Source organism: Apteryx mantelli, chromosome 3 (genome assembly GCF_036417845.1).
Source record: "Apteryx mantelli isolate bAptMan1 chromosome 3, bAptMan1.hap1, whole genome shotgun sequence".
Taxonomy (NCBI): domain Eukaryota; kingdom Metazoa; phylum Chordata; class Aves; order Apterygiformes; family Apterygidae; genus Apteryx; species Apteryx mantelli.
In genome coordinates, this window is record NC_089980.1 from 109,364,569 (window position 1) to 109,380,569 (window position 16,001).

The window sequence follows — 16,001 nt, forward strand, 5'->3', positions numbered from 1 at the left end:
AGCCCTCATCCTGAATGAGTCATCTTTCTTTTAGCTTGAACTGTGTAGCTATGCCAGCTTCAAGCTTGCAAATTGCTTTTATACCATGTCCCTTACAGGCCTGTTCTCCACCCTGCTTTGTGCCTGTTCCCTGATCCTGTGTAATGCCTCACTCACTCAGTTTAAATGTCCTAGCTGCTTTTAGCAAAAAGGCCTTCAGTGCATAACTATTCCCTCTACTCTTGCTGAATCAAAGTATCACAAAGCCCAAAAAACATTGTCTATGAGGCAAGAATGCAGAGCAGCTTCTATCAACCCGTAGTGAATCATAATGAAAACTATAGTGGAAATCATCTTAATAAAGCTGGAATGCTGGATCTGACAAAAGACATCTTCCCAACATACTCTGCTATTCGGGATCCAGTCAACAGAGATTTCTTATTGCTTTCCAGTGACTGAATCAGCTCAGATATCTGCAACCACTTGTCACATCAAATGCAAGTGAAAGATACAAACCTTTAAATTTCTTTTCCTAAGTAGCTGTATGAGCAAAACAAGTTCTTCAGTGTTACCAAAGCAAAACATGACTATGATATATGGGACATCCTCAGTTATCTCAGCAGCATGGGGGAGGGCGAGAGTGCAACAAAAACCTTATGGAATCATCTGCTGATAGCTAACAAACTTCTCAAACTGAACATCACTCTGGAAGCCAAATTGGAAAACTCAGCCATGATAAAAGCATGACTTCTCCAGAAGGATAGGCCAGGCAGTACCTCTGCTTTATCACTCCCAGCACCCCCATACGTAGGGACACATGCAATGAAAGGGAAGCCTAAGCTGGCGTAGCAGTAGCTACTGGGAAGACTGGAGACTCACTTTGAGGATGAAGAAGATGGTCCTCCACAAGCACAGACAGTTCCAGAGCTGTTGCTTTTTAGACTTCTAGATAAAAGCAATATTAAAATAGTCACAGTCCAGATGCAGTCTCATCAGAGTACTAGCTCTTCCCAGCTCCAGATGAGCAGTGCCATGGCAGTCTCACCACCCAAAGTGCAGGGCCTGACACTCCTGCTCTTTCTGTTTGTTGATAACTTTTTCCTTTCATCTCAAAAATATGATTTTAAAACCATTTCTTTATTTTTTTAGTTTTACTTCCCTTTTCTGTTTCTAGGATAACTCTTCTGTGTTCTAAAACCACTGGCTTGGATGTGCTTGGATCTTTGTCCAGCCTGTATCATCCTACCCTGTTTCCAGCCCAGACCGTGTTATTCTATTAATATTCTTTCTGTCTCTCAAATTTCCCATTTAATCTCTCTCAGCGCTTTCAGTAAAATAATTGTTGGCAAACAAAACTATCCCACTCATTATCTTTTCTCTGCTCATATCAGCCAGTAGCCCAAGGGGCAAGCATAAAGGGGAAACACCTTTATACTGACTGATGGAATTTTCTTTTGATTTAGGAGTCTCAGCTTGGAAGTGCCTAGATGTTCTATTTGCACTTCAGGATCAGTTTGACTTGCAAGTTTCCTAGATGACTTGAGCTGAATTTAGGTATAAATAGGTCTTGATGGATGGATGGCAAAACAGGCCACAGATTCTGATCTGTGTATGTGTTTAAGAGGTAGTTTAGACACTTAGAAGCATTTATGCCTGTGGAAATTTCCTCTTTCCTCTGTTTTCTACTGTGCTACTTCATGTACATGCTAAAAACAGTGCTTGTCATAACCAGGTCAAACACCTATTAGTTTCCTACATGACCTTCAGCGTCATCTTGATAAACTCCTGCATTCATTGTTGAAGATAAAGCTTCACTTCCAAATGAGATTAATGGGGAGCAAGGAAAGATTGTAAAATTGAAAGTTTGTAAGTATCATTTCATCACAATTTGCAGTTAATGTCAGATTCAGGTTAAAAGCTCCAAAGAACTGTTTCCTAAAGATACATAGGAGAGTTAATGGTAACTAGTTGGCCATGTTTTTCTGAAAAAAGAAAATGAACTGTTGTCTTCTACACCACACTAATCCCCAGTTAAGCATTTTGCTGATGCTTATTCCTGTCTCCATTCTTTAATGCAATTTAGAAGTACTAAAGTTACATTCTTCTGTTTCAAATCCATCCAGTTCAATGGGATCTTTTGAATCTTTTGTTCACCTGTTGCATTGGCATGTACCCAAATTAAGATGACCACTCCTGATAATGATTAGTATAAAGGTATAACTGATAAGAAACCATATTTGCACCATATTAGCTCAGCATTTTATGTGAGAGAAAAAAGAAAGCTAGAAAGGATGACAGAAGAGAGAAAGATCTTTGTGATCATTACTATGAACTGATCATAATTAAATTCTGAATGCTTTATTTTTGCAGAAAATGAGCAGTGTTTTTCTGCTACCTTTCAGTACTTAACCAGTGATCTTATGTTGATAGCTTTGTGAGTTTAAAAGCTCAGCTTTCACACTGCATTAGCTTTCTTTATTGGATAAGATCTGAGTTACTTCTTGCTAAATGTAGATATGCATTTACTTATGAAGGCATAAATTGTGTTTTTTATTAAATGTTACTCAATGTACAAGATTTGCAGTGGTCATACCTTGGTGGAAAAGCTATCTAAAAGGTGCTTATTAGGTTATGTGGTAAAAAGCTCATCTCCACAAGCACAGAGGAGCGCAGAGGCACAGTGGCAGGTGGGAACCCAAATTACCTCCTCAGAGAAGGGACCCCCTGCCTGGCTCCTCCCAGGACTGTCCCAGGAGAGCATCAGCCCCATGATCCTGGTATGAAACCCAGCAAGGTGAGTCAATGGGGGTGGGGGCGGCTCTCCCGAGCACCTTTCGGATGAAGGGAGGGGTCACTGCCTCGGGGTATGGGACACATTGTGGGATGCAGGGGAAGAACAGTTGGGGATTGTGTGACGTTTAGGGGAGGAACCAAAGGCAGAGAAAGGGAGGGATCTGGGTGATTTGAGGAGGAGCAAAGATGGGAAAATAGAAGGGTATGGGGATAAAAGGGGGCCAGTTGTGTGTAAACAGGTGGCTGGTCTGTACGCTTGTCTGGCCAGGCCCTGCATGTGATCAGTGCAGTGTGTCGTGCCCTCTTGTTGAATTCCTTTCTACTTTCCTGGGTGAGGGACTCTCTGTGTGCACGTGTGTGGGTGAAGGTCTGAGCACCAGCAGCTGGAGGGAGGCAGCAGGTCACAGGGGCCGGGTGTCTGTGGTGCCGCAACTGGAGCGAGCGAGCGTCTGAGTGCCAGCAACTGGAGGGGGACCGCGGGCGAGGGGCCCGTGTGTCTGTGGTGCCGCAGCTGGAGCAAGTGAGGGTTCGAACGCTAGTGAACATCCAGCCGGCGAGTAGGTGAAGTGACCTGGGAGCCAGGTGTGAGTGTGGGTCTCTGCAAGCAAGACCACAGGGGCAGTTGGCTACTGGAGGAACCAGGGGAGTTGTGGCTGACTGCCTGGGAGACCGTGGGGTCTGGAGGTCACTTGGGAGACCCCTTTGTGTGTGTGCGTGTGTGTGTGTGAGTGAGGGGGTCTGTACCTGCAGCTGGAGCAGGGCTGTGGGCCTCAGGAGCTCGTATGTCCAGGTGGCAGCAGCTGGGGAAACCGGGGATCGAGGGGCCAGCGCCAGGGTGCACTGAGTGTCTAAGCCCAGCTGCTGGAGGGATCCACATTGTACATATGTATATGTATGGCCCACTAACAGACCTTCCTCCTGATCAGCCGGAGAGGGGAACAGGATGAGGCTGTTGGTGCTGTTTGTGTGAGTGCTGAGTGTGTCTTTGCGTATTGATCTGTGTGGATGGCCTTATATATATGCATATATTCATACGTTGTACATGTGTGTTGTTGCGGATGCCTATTGGGAATACATTCTCAGCCTTGCTACTGGTTGGACCTGAGGACATGGAGCTGTGGCAGCCTCGTTCTGTCGGGTGACCGTGTTTGGCCTTCTTTCCCAACAGCACTGTTTTTCATCTGCAGAGTGGTCAGATCCCAAGCTCCACATACGAACATTTTCCAAAATAATTTGGTTTAGGTTAAATGCCATTTCTAGCACAAGAATGGTTTTCTATATCTGCTTATACTTGCTAATGTCAGGGGTTTTTTTTAATACTATAGTTTCTCTCCTGCCTAATCCTCAAAAAGAAATGACAGAAGGGAAGGAGGAATGTGGGGAGGCAGAACAGAAATACAAAGATATAAAAAAGGAGGAGTAAGAATAAAGGAAAGTGAGGGAGAACAAAAATTTTAAGAAATGATTCAAGTCCTGGTCATATCTTAACAAGTGTTAACTTCATTAGCATTCTTAATAAAACATATAATTTATTGGAATTTAAAAATGTGATTTGTGAAAGCTGCTGACATTAGGGTGTTGTTTTATGACTTGCAAACACTCACCAGTAACATGCTTACTGCTAGTTGTTTCATAATCAGTCAGAATCATTTAGTTAATAGAGTTCCTGTCTCTGCACTCATGAAGCATCATTTATATCTAATTATGCTATCTGAACACAAGTAAACCAAACACTGTGGTATTGTAGCATTAACAAGAAAATAAAACACATCATCGCCTAAAAATATTTTCAATATTCTTACATATTCTTTATGTTGAATGATTATCTGACTTAGGAAAAATGGTACATTGTGCAAATTGATGCATGTGGGATTTGATTTGCTGGATATCTAAATGCTTTCATGGGTTTATGTTTTCCACCTAGATTTGAATCTGTAGTGACAGATTTTTTTATATCTTTCTCCTGTTGTAGGTGCCACTATTACTCTATATTGTATTACACACTTAGTAAATATTTGGAAAGTTTTCAGGACAACATAAATGACTTTACCAAAAATACATGCATGTATTTACATTTACTTCCATATCTAAAGTTAAGTTTATAGATATATAATTTGCCACTCTTAAGTCTCAAGGCTTTGTCATTTTTGCTAAGTAGAAAACCTCATCCAAGGTACAAGTGATCCTGTAATATGAAGCTGATTTAGTTCTTTATCCATTGGAGTTACATTAACCTGCTCCGCTAGTCAGTCAGTCTTACTCTAACTAGTTATAACCACAGTAACTCTGCAAACTGCTCTTGTCTTTACTGGTTTCTATTCTTCAGCAAGTATGCACATAGCATATCAAGATGTACCAACTGGTAGCTGCCAAAAGGAGACTTCTTAGAAAGATCTCTAAGCTCTTCTTTTGAAGCTTGAGTTTTATGACCTAAAAAAGCAAGCCTACTCCCCTTAGATGCACATAGATATAGTTATTCTGTCCAGAATTTTTACATAATAGATGTGTATTTCCTCCAGTTTATGTTGTAGCACTTTTTTCTTTAAAGCAAAGTGCCTACAGACACACCAAGTATAAAATGAAAGTTAAACATGTTTTAAGCTATCCCATTAGTCCCTTTCTCTAGGTCTTTTTTTTTTCCGCACTAGTTGCCAACAGAGTGTTCTTTCCATTATCTTATAGGCATTCATCCTTCTGGTCCTCATTCCTAGATCTGGAAGAAGTTGCTTTTTGTTTTTGTTTTTGTTTTATATATATATATATATATATATATATATATAGGCTATGTAGGCAGTGGACAGACAAAGGAATCTACAGAAAGTGTTTTATGTTTTCAGTGAGCAGAATTATCCTCTGCATTCCTTATTCAAATGAGCATAGGAGAATCCTAGGGTTATTAGAGTTAAGTATGTGAAGTTAGATGGGAAGAATCTGGGTCTAAATCCTAGGCTTTGTTTGATGTTTGCCAACAGGATGAAAGTCCAAACTGTATCTTCTGGTAGATTGTGCTTAATGTTTTGTGGCTGAAGTGCAGTACAGGTGGTCTTATGCATCACTCAAGAATCCTCATCCATGGCTTCTCTCTCACACATTATAATTAGATATTTGCAAAATAGTAGTGTATGCTTCATTTTCCAAGCAATATGCCATTACTGTATCTTCCATAGTTGATATGGATTTTGACAAATCTGTTCTGCTGTTTTTATCTTGGTAGATTCCAAATTTCTGTTACCCAAAGTGTATTCTGTCTAAAGTGAAACAAATATGTTCTAATAGTCAAGGCATAAATAACACAAAACATACTTACCTATACAGTACATACTGTAATTATTCTTCAAGAAGTGTTACATATACAGAGTACATTGTCCCTCCTCCTTCTCTTTTACCTTAGGATCTAGAAAACTAAGATAAACATTGCATATATTTCATTCTAATGACATGTTTTGTACTTACACAATGTGGTACCTTGAGCAGTAGGCAACATGACTATTCTGCTTACTCAAAGGTAAGTTTGTGATGTGTTTGTCTTCTAACAGTCCATTCTTCTAAGTGGGACATAAAAATTTATACCCTTTGTTAGAGACAAGAAGATGTGCAAGATGTGTGCCACCCAAATGCTAACTCGAGCTTTTGAATACACCGCCTAAAGTGAAATATATCTGTCTACAACACATCTCAAAAGAGTAATAGTCATTATACCATTTTGGGGCCCTGTTGTGCTGTGTTTCGGGGTTATATGTAAAGCTGTACATATGTGTACAAGGATGTGTTATCATGGTCATTCTCAACAATGAGATTAATGAGATTTCTGGGTTTCATTAGAGGTCTTGCAAATCTGTTTGGGTCAGTTCTATACTTGTTTTATGTTGAAATCATAAGGAACTGTTTGGTATTAATGATCACAAAGGTTTTAGAAACAAAAAAGTACACACAATATTTTTAAAAATGCTTAATATTTGATAACTAGAATGGTAACCAAAGCATGGTTCCTGAAGTTATTTTTTATGCTGTATTTACATTTAATTTTGCAAAATTTTCAGCAAGTAGCTTTCCAAATATAGACTGCAGTAACTTATCCAAATAAACTCTATTTTAGTAGACAGTCTCCTAACAGTACATTAAGAAAGGTTTGTATTTACTCACCTTACTAGAACCAGTGAACTGCAATTGAGACTGTTAGGTGTGATTATGAGCCAGATTTTATAGTTCAGATGTGAAATTTGTGGACATGTTTTGCCATCATAAATCCTCCAGAAGATCACTGTGGATTACAGTGTGAAACTTGGAAGAGTTTCAGTAAAATACTCCTTAAAAGAAGAAGGGATATATGAGTTTGTGTCTTGTTAATGTGCATACATCATATGAATGGTTTCTACGCAGAGTATAGTTTACATGATGGGATATACATAATGTAACACTTTGGGATGTTGTTTGCTTCAGGTGCCTTGACGGATTTTCTGGACAGTTTTGTGAAATAGAAGTTAATGAGTGTAATTCATCACCTTGTCTGCATGGTTCAACCTGTGAAGATCATATCGATGGATACACTTGTAAATGTCAGCAAGGTAACTGATGTCTGACAGAATCATCTTAAACAGTGATTGTTTTGACTTACTGGTGTTACTAGTGAGAAAATAGGTACATTATAGCAGGCTCTTTATTTGTGTATAAACCATAAGATACAAAAAGGTTAACTATCCCTTTGACCAGCTATGTAAGAAGACAAGACAGGAAACAGCTGCTTTTCGGTAGGTTTCCAGATGAGGCAATACTTTGAATGAAATCTAAAGAGAATTAACTAGTCTAATAAGCATATTAGAAAGACTTAAAAGAGCTCATTAAGAAAGGCTGAAAATTATCTAGAGTATCTTTATTAATCTTGACTAATGTGGAGTATCTTTACTAATCTTTACGTTACCAGCCAAGTAGGCACTGTATAAGGACTGAATAATTTAACTGTCTACAGAATAAGATTATCTAAATACCATTTGTTGAACATTTTAACTAAAAATTTCTGTTCTCGAGGTGGGATGAAAAGAAGTTTTCTGAAAACTTATAAATAGAGTGCAAATGAGTAGTTTCTAAAAAACTAGGAGGTGTTTTCTTATGCTCACATAGATAAGTTTAATAGGTCTTGTGACTTAGGAAAGTATAGTTTTTTTAGCATTAATACAAAAGCAAAGGTCACAGTCAGCCTTTGTTGACTTGTAATCACAAATTTAATCTCTTCAGGACTGCTCACTGTCTCCTTTCATAACTATTAACAAAGTACTTTTTGTCAACATCAGAGGGTATGCATAAGTCCATTGTAGCATACTGCTCCATAATTCAGTCACTCTTAATTTAAGAGTGATCCTACTATCTACCTCCTGAACCTTACATTTTTCAGTTTAAGACTATTGCTTTGTATTGTACTGACTTACACTATTGAATACTTGGGTATTACCGATCCAAGATTTCTTAGCGATTATTTTAGAGATTATTTAGAGAGAGTCTGGAAGATAAGTATTCTATTCACCCATGCTATCTTCATACATCTGATCTGCTTATCCTCTGAGGTAGGTTTACCTTGTTGGTTTCCATTAGCAAGCCATGTGATCTTGCTAAACTGAAGTCAGATGTTCATATATTTATTAGACAAAATTTTTCTCTTGAACAGTAGATCACTGAGTAATGTTGCTCACTCTTTTTTACACAGAATTGTTTCCATGTTTGTTCCTCATAAAAAAAAAACACAAAATGGAGTGAATATTAACAAAATTGGATTTTATTTTACATACCATCTTTTTATTCTGAAGTGTCCCTAATGCAGTTTACAAAACTATGAAATGTAACAAATTTTTTCAAAAGTATGCAAGATACTGAAGCAAGTGTGTGTGTCTGTGTCTGTGTGTATGTTTGTATGTAAACAGAATCAATATGGACAGTTTATTCAGTTCTTTAATCAGTGCTGAGGAAGGATATTCTAATGCATAAGACTGAAGTGGAAGCAGTATGCAAGCCCTACCTGGACAGAAGTGTGCTTGCCCTCAGGAACCACTGCCTAGTACAAAAATAAGTCCGCATAGCACTTCAACAATACAGATGACTTAGAAACTCGTAAGATGTGTTTTCTGATCACTACAATGCCTCACACAGAATAGATTGTCAAGTTTACAATTTTTCTCCTTATTTTCAAAGCTATTAATACTTTGAATATATTTGAATATAGATATTTTAAAATCACTTACCAGCCAAGGACTGTAACTGCTGTTTCTATGCAACTGTATATGGAAATGCTTAGTGTAAGTAAATAAGCTTTCTCTGGGGTCTTAGAACTCACACCTGCTGCTAACATGATTTAAACACCTTCCAACCCAAGTGGAAGCTGCACTTATTTTGTTTTAATAAAAGCATTTAATAATGGGGGAAAAGATCTCTACATGATTTCTCTGCTAGGTAAAGATGCCTATATAACTTGTTTAATTAATGTGGTATTTCCAAATATTAGTTGAATTATATGGCACCTGAAACAGCCAAAGAGATTAGAAGGTTACAGCTTGGAAAAGGAGGGAAATTTGAGAGGCAGGGGAACCTTTGAAAGTAATAGCTTTTTGAAAATTTGCACAGCTGAAGAATGGGATAGAAGATAAAAAAAAATCTTCCAGAGACAGAAAGAAGAAGTGTTTGGAATAAATCTACTTTTGTTGCAGGGTACCACTTACATACAGTATGTCTTGGATTCCTCTACTAATCTATACTTACACGTATGGAAATGGGACTGAGTGTTTTTTAATTCTGTAAAGACAGTTATTGGAAAGAACTTTCCTCAAGGCAGAAACTCTATGATATCCAGCCACCAATCCGGGGTAGTAATTTAATGAAATGGAGAAAAGATAGTGGCCAGATAGAAGTAGGAACTGAGGCCAGATGATTTCAGCTTCCCAAAACCCACCAGAGAACAAAATGAAACATGTGATGAGAGCATGGGATACCAGAAAGGGGAATTTATCTAATTCTGACACAAGTCCATTCTGTAATGGATCATGAATTTTGTCGGCTCTTGTCCCAATAGCAGATCATATACCCTTAGGATAATAGATGCATGTTCAGGATCTGTAGGCACAGCTGCAGGCTGTTCAGGTACAGAAGCAGCATGCAGGGGCGTAAACCACATCATAATGGCATCTCAGAGAGCTTGAAAGAACCAACAGCAGCCGCTAGAACTGATAGCGGCTTCGCAGCTGAAGTCTAATGTTGGGGCAGACTTCTAACACTGCAGCTACCGCCAGTCCTGGAATGTGGCCAACAGGTCTGTTTGACAGATGCTTTGAGGCAGACACAGGACATGGACCACTAGGTTTGGATCAGCTGAGGGTTTCTTTTTTTTTTTTTAAGTGGAAAATTTAATTGAAGAAATAACAAAGCTGTAATTGGTGTTGAGAGTACCATGGCAGAAGGTGTGGCTTTCTTCAATAACTAGCCATATTTACAAAGTTCTGGTTTTGGATTTACGTTTACAATCAAACAGGCTGCTTCCAGTTTGGCTCAGCCTCTGAGGAGTGAGTTTTCAAGACAGGCTCAAATTGCATCATCAGTTTTGGCCTCTAACTTGTGGATTTACTTAGTTCTAAAGGAGATGTTGTAAGAAATGCATATTACCAAAAATGACAGCAATCTCAACTTTGAAGTACATACAAAAAGAACGTTATATTCTAACCTGCACTTGCTGTGAAATTGTCCTCCTGAGTAATCTGGTACAACAATCTGTCTCAGAGTTTCTCTTTCCAACTTTTTTATTCTAGTTTATTTTTTGTTACTCTGATTATTTTCATCTATCTAAATCTCCAGTTTTTCTTCCCCAGTGTGGCAATAATGCATGAATTTGACCAACAGCATAAAAAGGTCAAAATGAAGATAAACAATTACATATTCTTTCATTTTATGTTTTGGGAAAAAACGGTTGCCCTGTGCAGATAGGGAATGAGCTAAGAGGTTCCAGGGAGCATTTTACACATTCCAATTCTGAGGCACATGAGAGAGAGAACAATACAGATAATTCTGTAGGTGAAGGGCAAGATGTAAAGTCATATAATTTAGTAATGCAGGAGTACATTCAGGTTTTACTCTGGTTTGCTTAAATATCTTACTAAATTACTTATTCTAGATTCTAATGGATTTTTTTTCCTTTCTTCCTGACAGGATGGGAAGGCCTCCACTGTGAGCTGGACGTTGATGAATGCATATCCAGTCCCTGCATACATGGCATCTGTGTTCAGAGGGAACCCAGCTTTGGTTATACCTGTTTTTGCAAGCCAGGATTTGTGGTAAGATGCTGACATTTTTTTTCTCCTTCACGTAACCTGACTAATTATTGTTGCACAGAAAATACTGTATGTAATTCCTTTTTATCCTCATTCAGATAAAACCTGGCCCTTCTGACAAATACAGTATTTTAGTAGCTCTGCTGGTTTTTTTACTAACAGGAGTTCTAATATTCCAGAGAACTATTTACCTATTGTTCAAAAAAAAAAAAAAAAAAAAAAAGATTTACAACAGTGTGAGTATATATAATGTCCTTTTCAGTCATCAAAGTCCATTCATGTTTTTAGATATATACTGAGCTCTCATTTCAAACTATTGCACACAGACAGCTATTTTGACAACAAATTCCCTAAAACTAAATCAAACACAGTTCCTTTGAATGCTTGACCCTGTGAACTTTTGTCCTATGTTATATTCTCTCCGTTTTACATACCAAAAGAATGCTTTGAGGGTGGCTAAATGCCAGTGGCCAAATGCCAGTGCTGTATTTAACTAAGGCTGAAATTTCCATGCAGCACTACCTTTTCGTGCAAGTTCTTTCTGCTGCTGAAGACATGCAATTGGTATTTACACTTTGAGCTTGTGCTTTACCTCATTACACTTTAAGAGATACACTAGCTTACCAGTATCATTTAATAGTTTTGAGTTAGTAACAAGGAGAATAAGCAGTATATGGTCCCTATTTTTTTTTAACTCTTCCTACTTTAGTAATTCATATCTCCAAGCTTGAAATTATTTTCTTTTAATGTCTTGTCTTCATAAATGGTGACAGATATGCCTATTTTAATATCTATAAGCCATTTATTTGGTGGATTTAAGTCTATAAGATAAAAGGAAAAGATTATTGTGAATTGGATTCAGATTTGCCTTCATAGATTCTCCTGTGCAACCAAGTCAGGAAAGGAGGGAGTAGCTTTTCGAACTTCAGCCAGTTTCAGGGCCTCTTCCCACAGCAGAAGATTGTCATTTACAGTCAATGAGGAAAAAGCTAACCATGCAATAGAACAGAAAGAAAGTTATTCTATAAAGCGAAAAAAAATCTGTCCTTTTTTGGTTCTTTTCAGGCACTAGATTAATCTCTGTCTCGTGCCAGTTCTACCAAGGGGATCCCCAGTACAGCTGGAGATCCTAGTAAAGGTCAAGGAGCAGCAAGAGTGGGCTGCTCTGCAAGGAAAGGCAAGCCAGGAGTCAAAGATAACCGCAAGGTAGGCACAGGCAGTGACCTTGCAGACCAGGTGCTCAGTACCACAGTACCTGAACAAGGAGAGCAGAACAGGTCCAGTGACAGTAACCAGGCTCAGCCAAAACTCTGGTGACTGCCAGACAGGGCCATGGTTACAAGGAAGGACTGAGGTTAAGCCAGGAAGTCAAGACAGCAAGGCAAGGTCAGGATTGACAAAATACTAGGCTGGTTATAGCAGGCCTGCAATAAAGCTCAAACAAGAACTAAGGGCGAGGGCCTGTGCTTAAATGCAGCTTCTGAGCCAAGACATGGAGGCCCCAGATGAGACTTCTCATGTGGCTTTCTCACAAATTAGCTCTTATCACAGCAGGCTGATCCAAGGTTACAGAGCTGCACTGTATCAGAGCTGACCTTGAGCAGAGGCAGCTAAACCTGTGGGTGTCAGGGACGAGGCTGCAGAGGTGGACTGCAGAGAATGATGGTTACAGGCTGATCAGTGCCATGACAATATTATGTTCAAGTCTAAAATACCAGAAGACTGTCCTGTTAATGGTCTTTTCACAGGACCTTTCTTTTTAACTCCTTTTTCACACGTGCACACTTCAATCCTCGGACTGGAACTTGTGATTTTAATCAAACTTGGTACAAAGTGCTCCATCATTGGTAGTGAATGAGGAAAGGGCTACCTTCTTTTGCCTGTGTGGTACGAACTTGAAAATAGATAATGGTAGCCTTTATAAGAAATTGAAATTGCCACTTTTTCAGGAAGCCTACATTCATTTCCAGAATAAGAGGTTAGGTTTCCTTGAGTCTGCATCCATGTTTGGCACAATCCAAAATCCAGAGAAGGGCTCAGTGGAAACTCATTTAACCTCAGTATAACCAAGTCTTTCCTGGAGTCAGAGTATTCATCATATCTGAACCAAGCAGTGCGAAGACATCACTGTTTTGTTTTGATTTGGTTTGGTTTGGCTAAGATGCACTCCTGGTGTTAATCTAAATGAGAAGAAGTAGAATACCCCTGCATTTTAGATATAGAGACTACCAGTTCCATGTGTCTTAGCTTCTCCAATGTCCCTCCCCTATTTGCTTATAATAGAGAATCACTGTTCTGGGATCAGTGGGTCTTTTATTTATGTAAAATACCCTTAGAGAGATCCACATATGAAGGATTCTGTGGAGGCAGAGATGTTTTTCTAAATAAAATAAATTTTCTCAGAATCCTTGGAGGAATAATAGAGGGAGGATAAAGGCCAGTCTAAACTTGGCAATGGATTCATATTTCACCACAGATTAGTTCTCTGCGTAACAATGTACAATACTAATATGGTAGACTTCTACAGCTATTGTATCTTCTGAAAAGAAAACAGAGGGAAAATGAGGAAAAGTATTAAATATCCCTTGGAATAAAATACTTGTTTCTGTGACTTGTTCCAAATTCTATTCTTTCACAAAGTAGCCAGTAGAAAAAAAACAACAATATTTATCTTAATAAGATACTTCCAAGAAGATGCTGGATGATCAGATCATCTTGGATAAAGAACTATTTGGCAATGAGTTTATAAAATCTGTATTTTATCATAAATTCTTGGTAGGTTGAAATGGGATTTTATTAACACAATAGTCTGACTGAACTTATTGACAAACTATCCTAAGAAAGAAGAGAGTAGCTCATAACAATGCAAACAAATTATTTGCAGGGTACTTTTTATAGCATATAATGGGTACAGTTGATACCTCCCCACAATCTGTAGCAATTGCTATCTTTGTGTCTTCAAAAGGAAGGCAGGCATTCAAAAATGGGCTGGGCAATGATGAAGGATATATCGGCTGAGGGACATAGTCCTTTTATATGGAAAATAGTGAGACCCTCATGTTAAAGAATTCTCATTTTGTTCATTAAGTATTTATACTTCTGTTCCAAGAACAACAGTAATGGAGAAGTTGAGTTAGGATATTTATTTGCTATTGCTGACTGTCACACTATGTTCTCAGCACTAAGTAAAAATATCAGTGAGCAAGTTTAAAATCCATAGAAGAATTTATTTTTCACACAGCACAAAATTCATTGGTTCAAGTCAGTGTTGCATGATGCTGTAGAAACCAAAAGTACAAATAAGTCCAAAAAGAGAACAAAAAACTTTCAGGAGGATAGTCCATCAGTATTTAAATTAATTTCCTGAACATTACCCTGGCTTAGGGAGTCTTTGAATCACTCATTGCCAGAAGCTGGAAAGGTTTATTTGGGGAATTATCAGATGCAACCTCTGCTCTTTTTTTTCCCTGTATTTTATTAGCCTACTGATGATGAAGGTGGATAGACCTTTGGTCTGATGCATGGGTGCAGCTTTTATACTAGTATGTAGCTTGGGAATTAAATGTACACTGTGTCACAGAACAAACCCTTAAAGAAGAAAGTTGCAAACTTCTACAGTAGCTGGAATTTAAAAAGTATTGTCTTTGCTTTTATTCCACTATCTGCTGTTCCATCTTCAGTCACCCAAATGCTTCTATACTTTGGGAAATCCACATTAGAGAAAGAAAACTGGAATAACATAAAAATATGTAAAACTTGTATCTTCAGTATGAAAAATAAGGATAGATAGGGCCTAAATAGCTCCAGACATGGATTTGGTGGGCCCCTGGTGGTTCTGGTTCCTAACCACCTGGTAAATATGTGGTGAAAACAGTGGCATTCCCACAGGAATATGTATTCAAGGAACTCCAGCTCCAGTATATATAAGTAAGTCTTCTGTAGTCTATGTAGGTAGTGCTATCTGAAGTATGGATCATAAAGTATGGATCATGAAGTTTCTCTGTCACATTGAAAATGAAAGCATAGCCAGTGGTATATGGAATAAATGTTTACTTTTAAAATGGAAACATCTATAGAAACATATCTACTTTCAAATATAAATCTGCAGCATCTTACTGCATGTAAACTGTTAAAGCATTTATCTAAAGCATTTACAGTCACTTTGAAGGCTATCAGATTTATCCATGACTATTCAATGTAACCTTCATGCACAGTGGAGATTATCCACATCTGCTTTGTTTCTACGAGTCATAAAATCATAATCATATACACTTCTCTTCACCATTACATGTAGTTGTAATAAAACCCACTAATTTATGAGTCCCAAGAGAGGTCAGAATGAAACATTCATTTTATGGCATTAAGAAAGATGATTAGACAGAAATCTTATTCATATAATGAGCTGATCACTTATGCTATGTGTGGAATTAGAAGAGAACAAGAAAGAAACATGCTTTTATCAGTGGAAGTCTGAGATATAAATTGGACTGCTGTTCTCTCATGCTTTAGAAAACCAATACAGTGATTTTATCAGATGCCATGAATTCACCAATTAGCTATTCTGCTTGCCAAAACAAATCATGAATTGGAGTGAAACAGATATGGATTTATCTAAATTGTCCCAGAAATCTCTTCTTCCATTTAAACCACTGAATGATTTAAACTACTTGTAAAAAAGTTCTTATTTCATTAGATGGAAAATTATATTGACCCTTGCCAAAATTCATTTACTATAGCTCTTAAGAGGCTTTCAAATTCTAGGGTGCTGTGTGGGTTTTTTTTCTTTTTTATAAGAACATTCTGATGGATGATCCAGTAAACATATGAAATATGTACTGTTTGCTCCAGCACAGATTAATATAACTTTAGACTTCTGCCACAGAAGGAAGGAAATAATAGAAAAATTTCATGAGTAGGCTTTTAAAT

General features: G+C 38.1%; 1 protein-coding gene across 1 annotated transcript in view; it reads left to right on the forward strand.

Annotated features, from left to right (window-relative positions):
* Positions 1-16,001, forward strand: part of EYS (eyes shut homolog) — a 956,188-nt gene that overhangs the window by 521,768 nt on the left and 418,419 nt on the right. The window contains exons 29-30 of the mRNA XM_067294141.1: positions 7,213-7,337; positions 10,954-11,078. Coding sequence (XP_067150242.1) covers positions 7,213-7,337; positions 10,954-11,078 — 250 coding nt within the window. The remainder of the gene's footprint in view (positions 1-7,212; positions 7,338-10,953; positions 11,079-16,001) is intronic.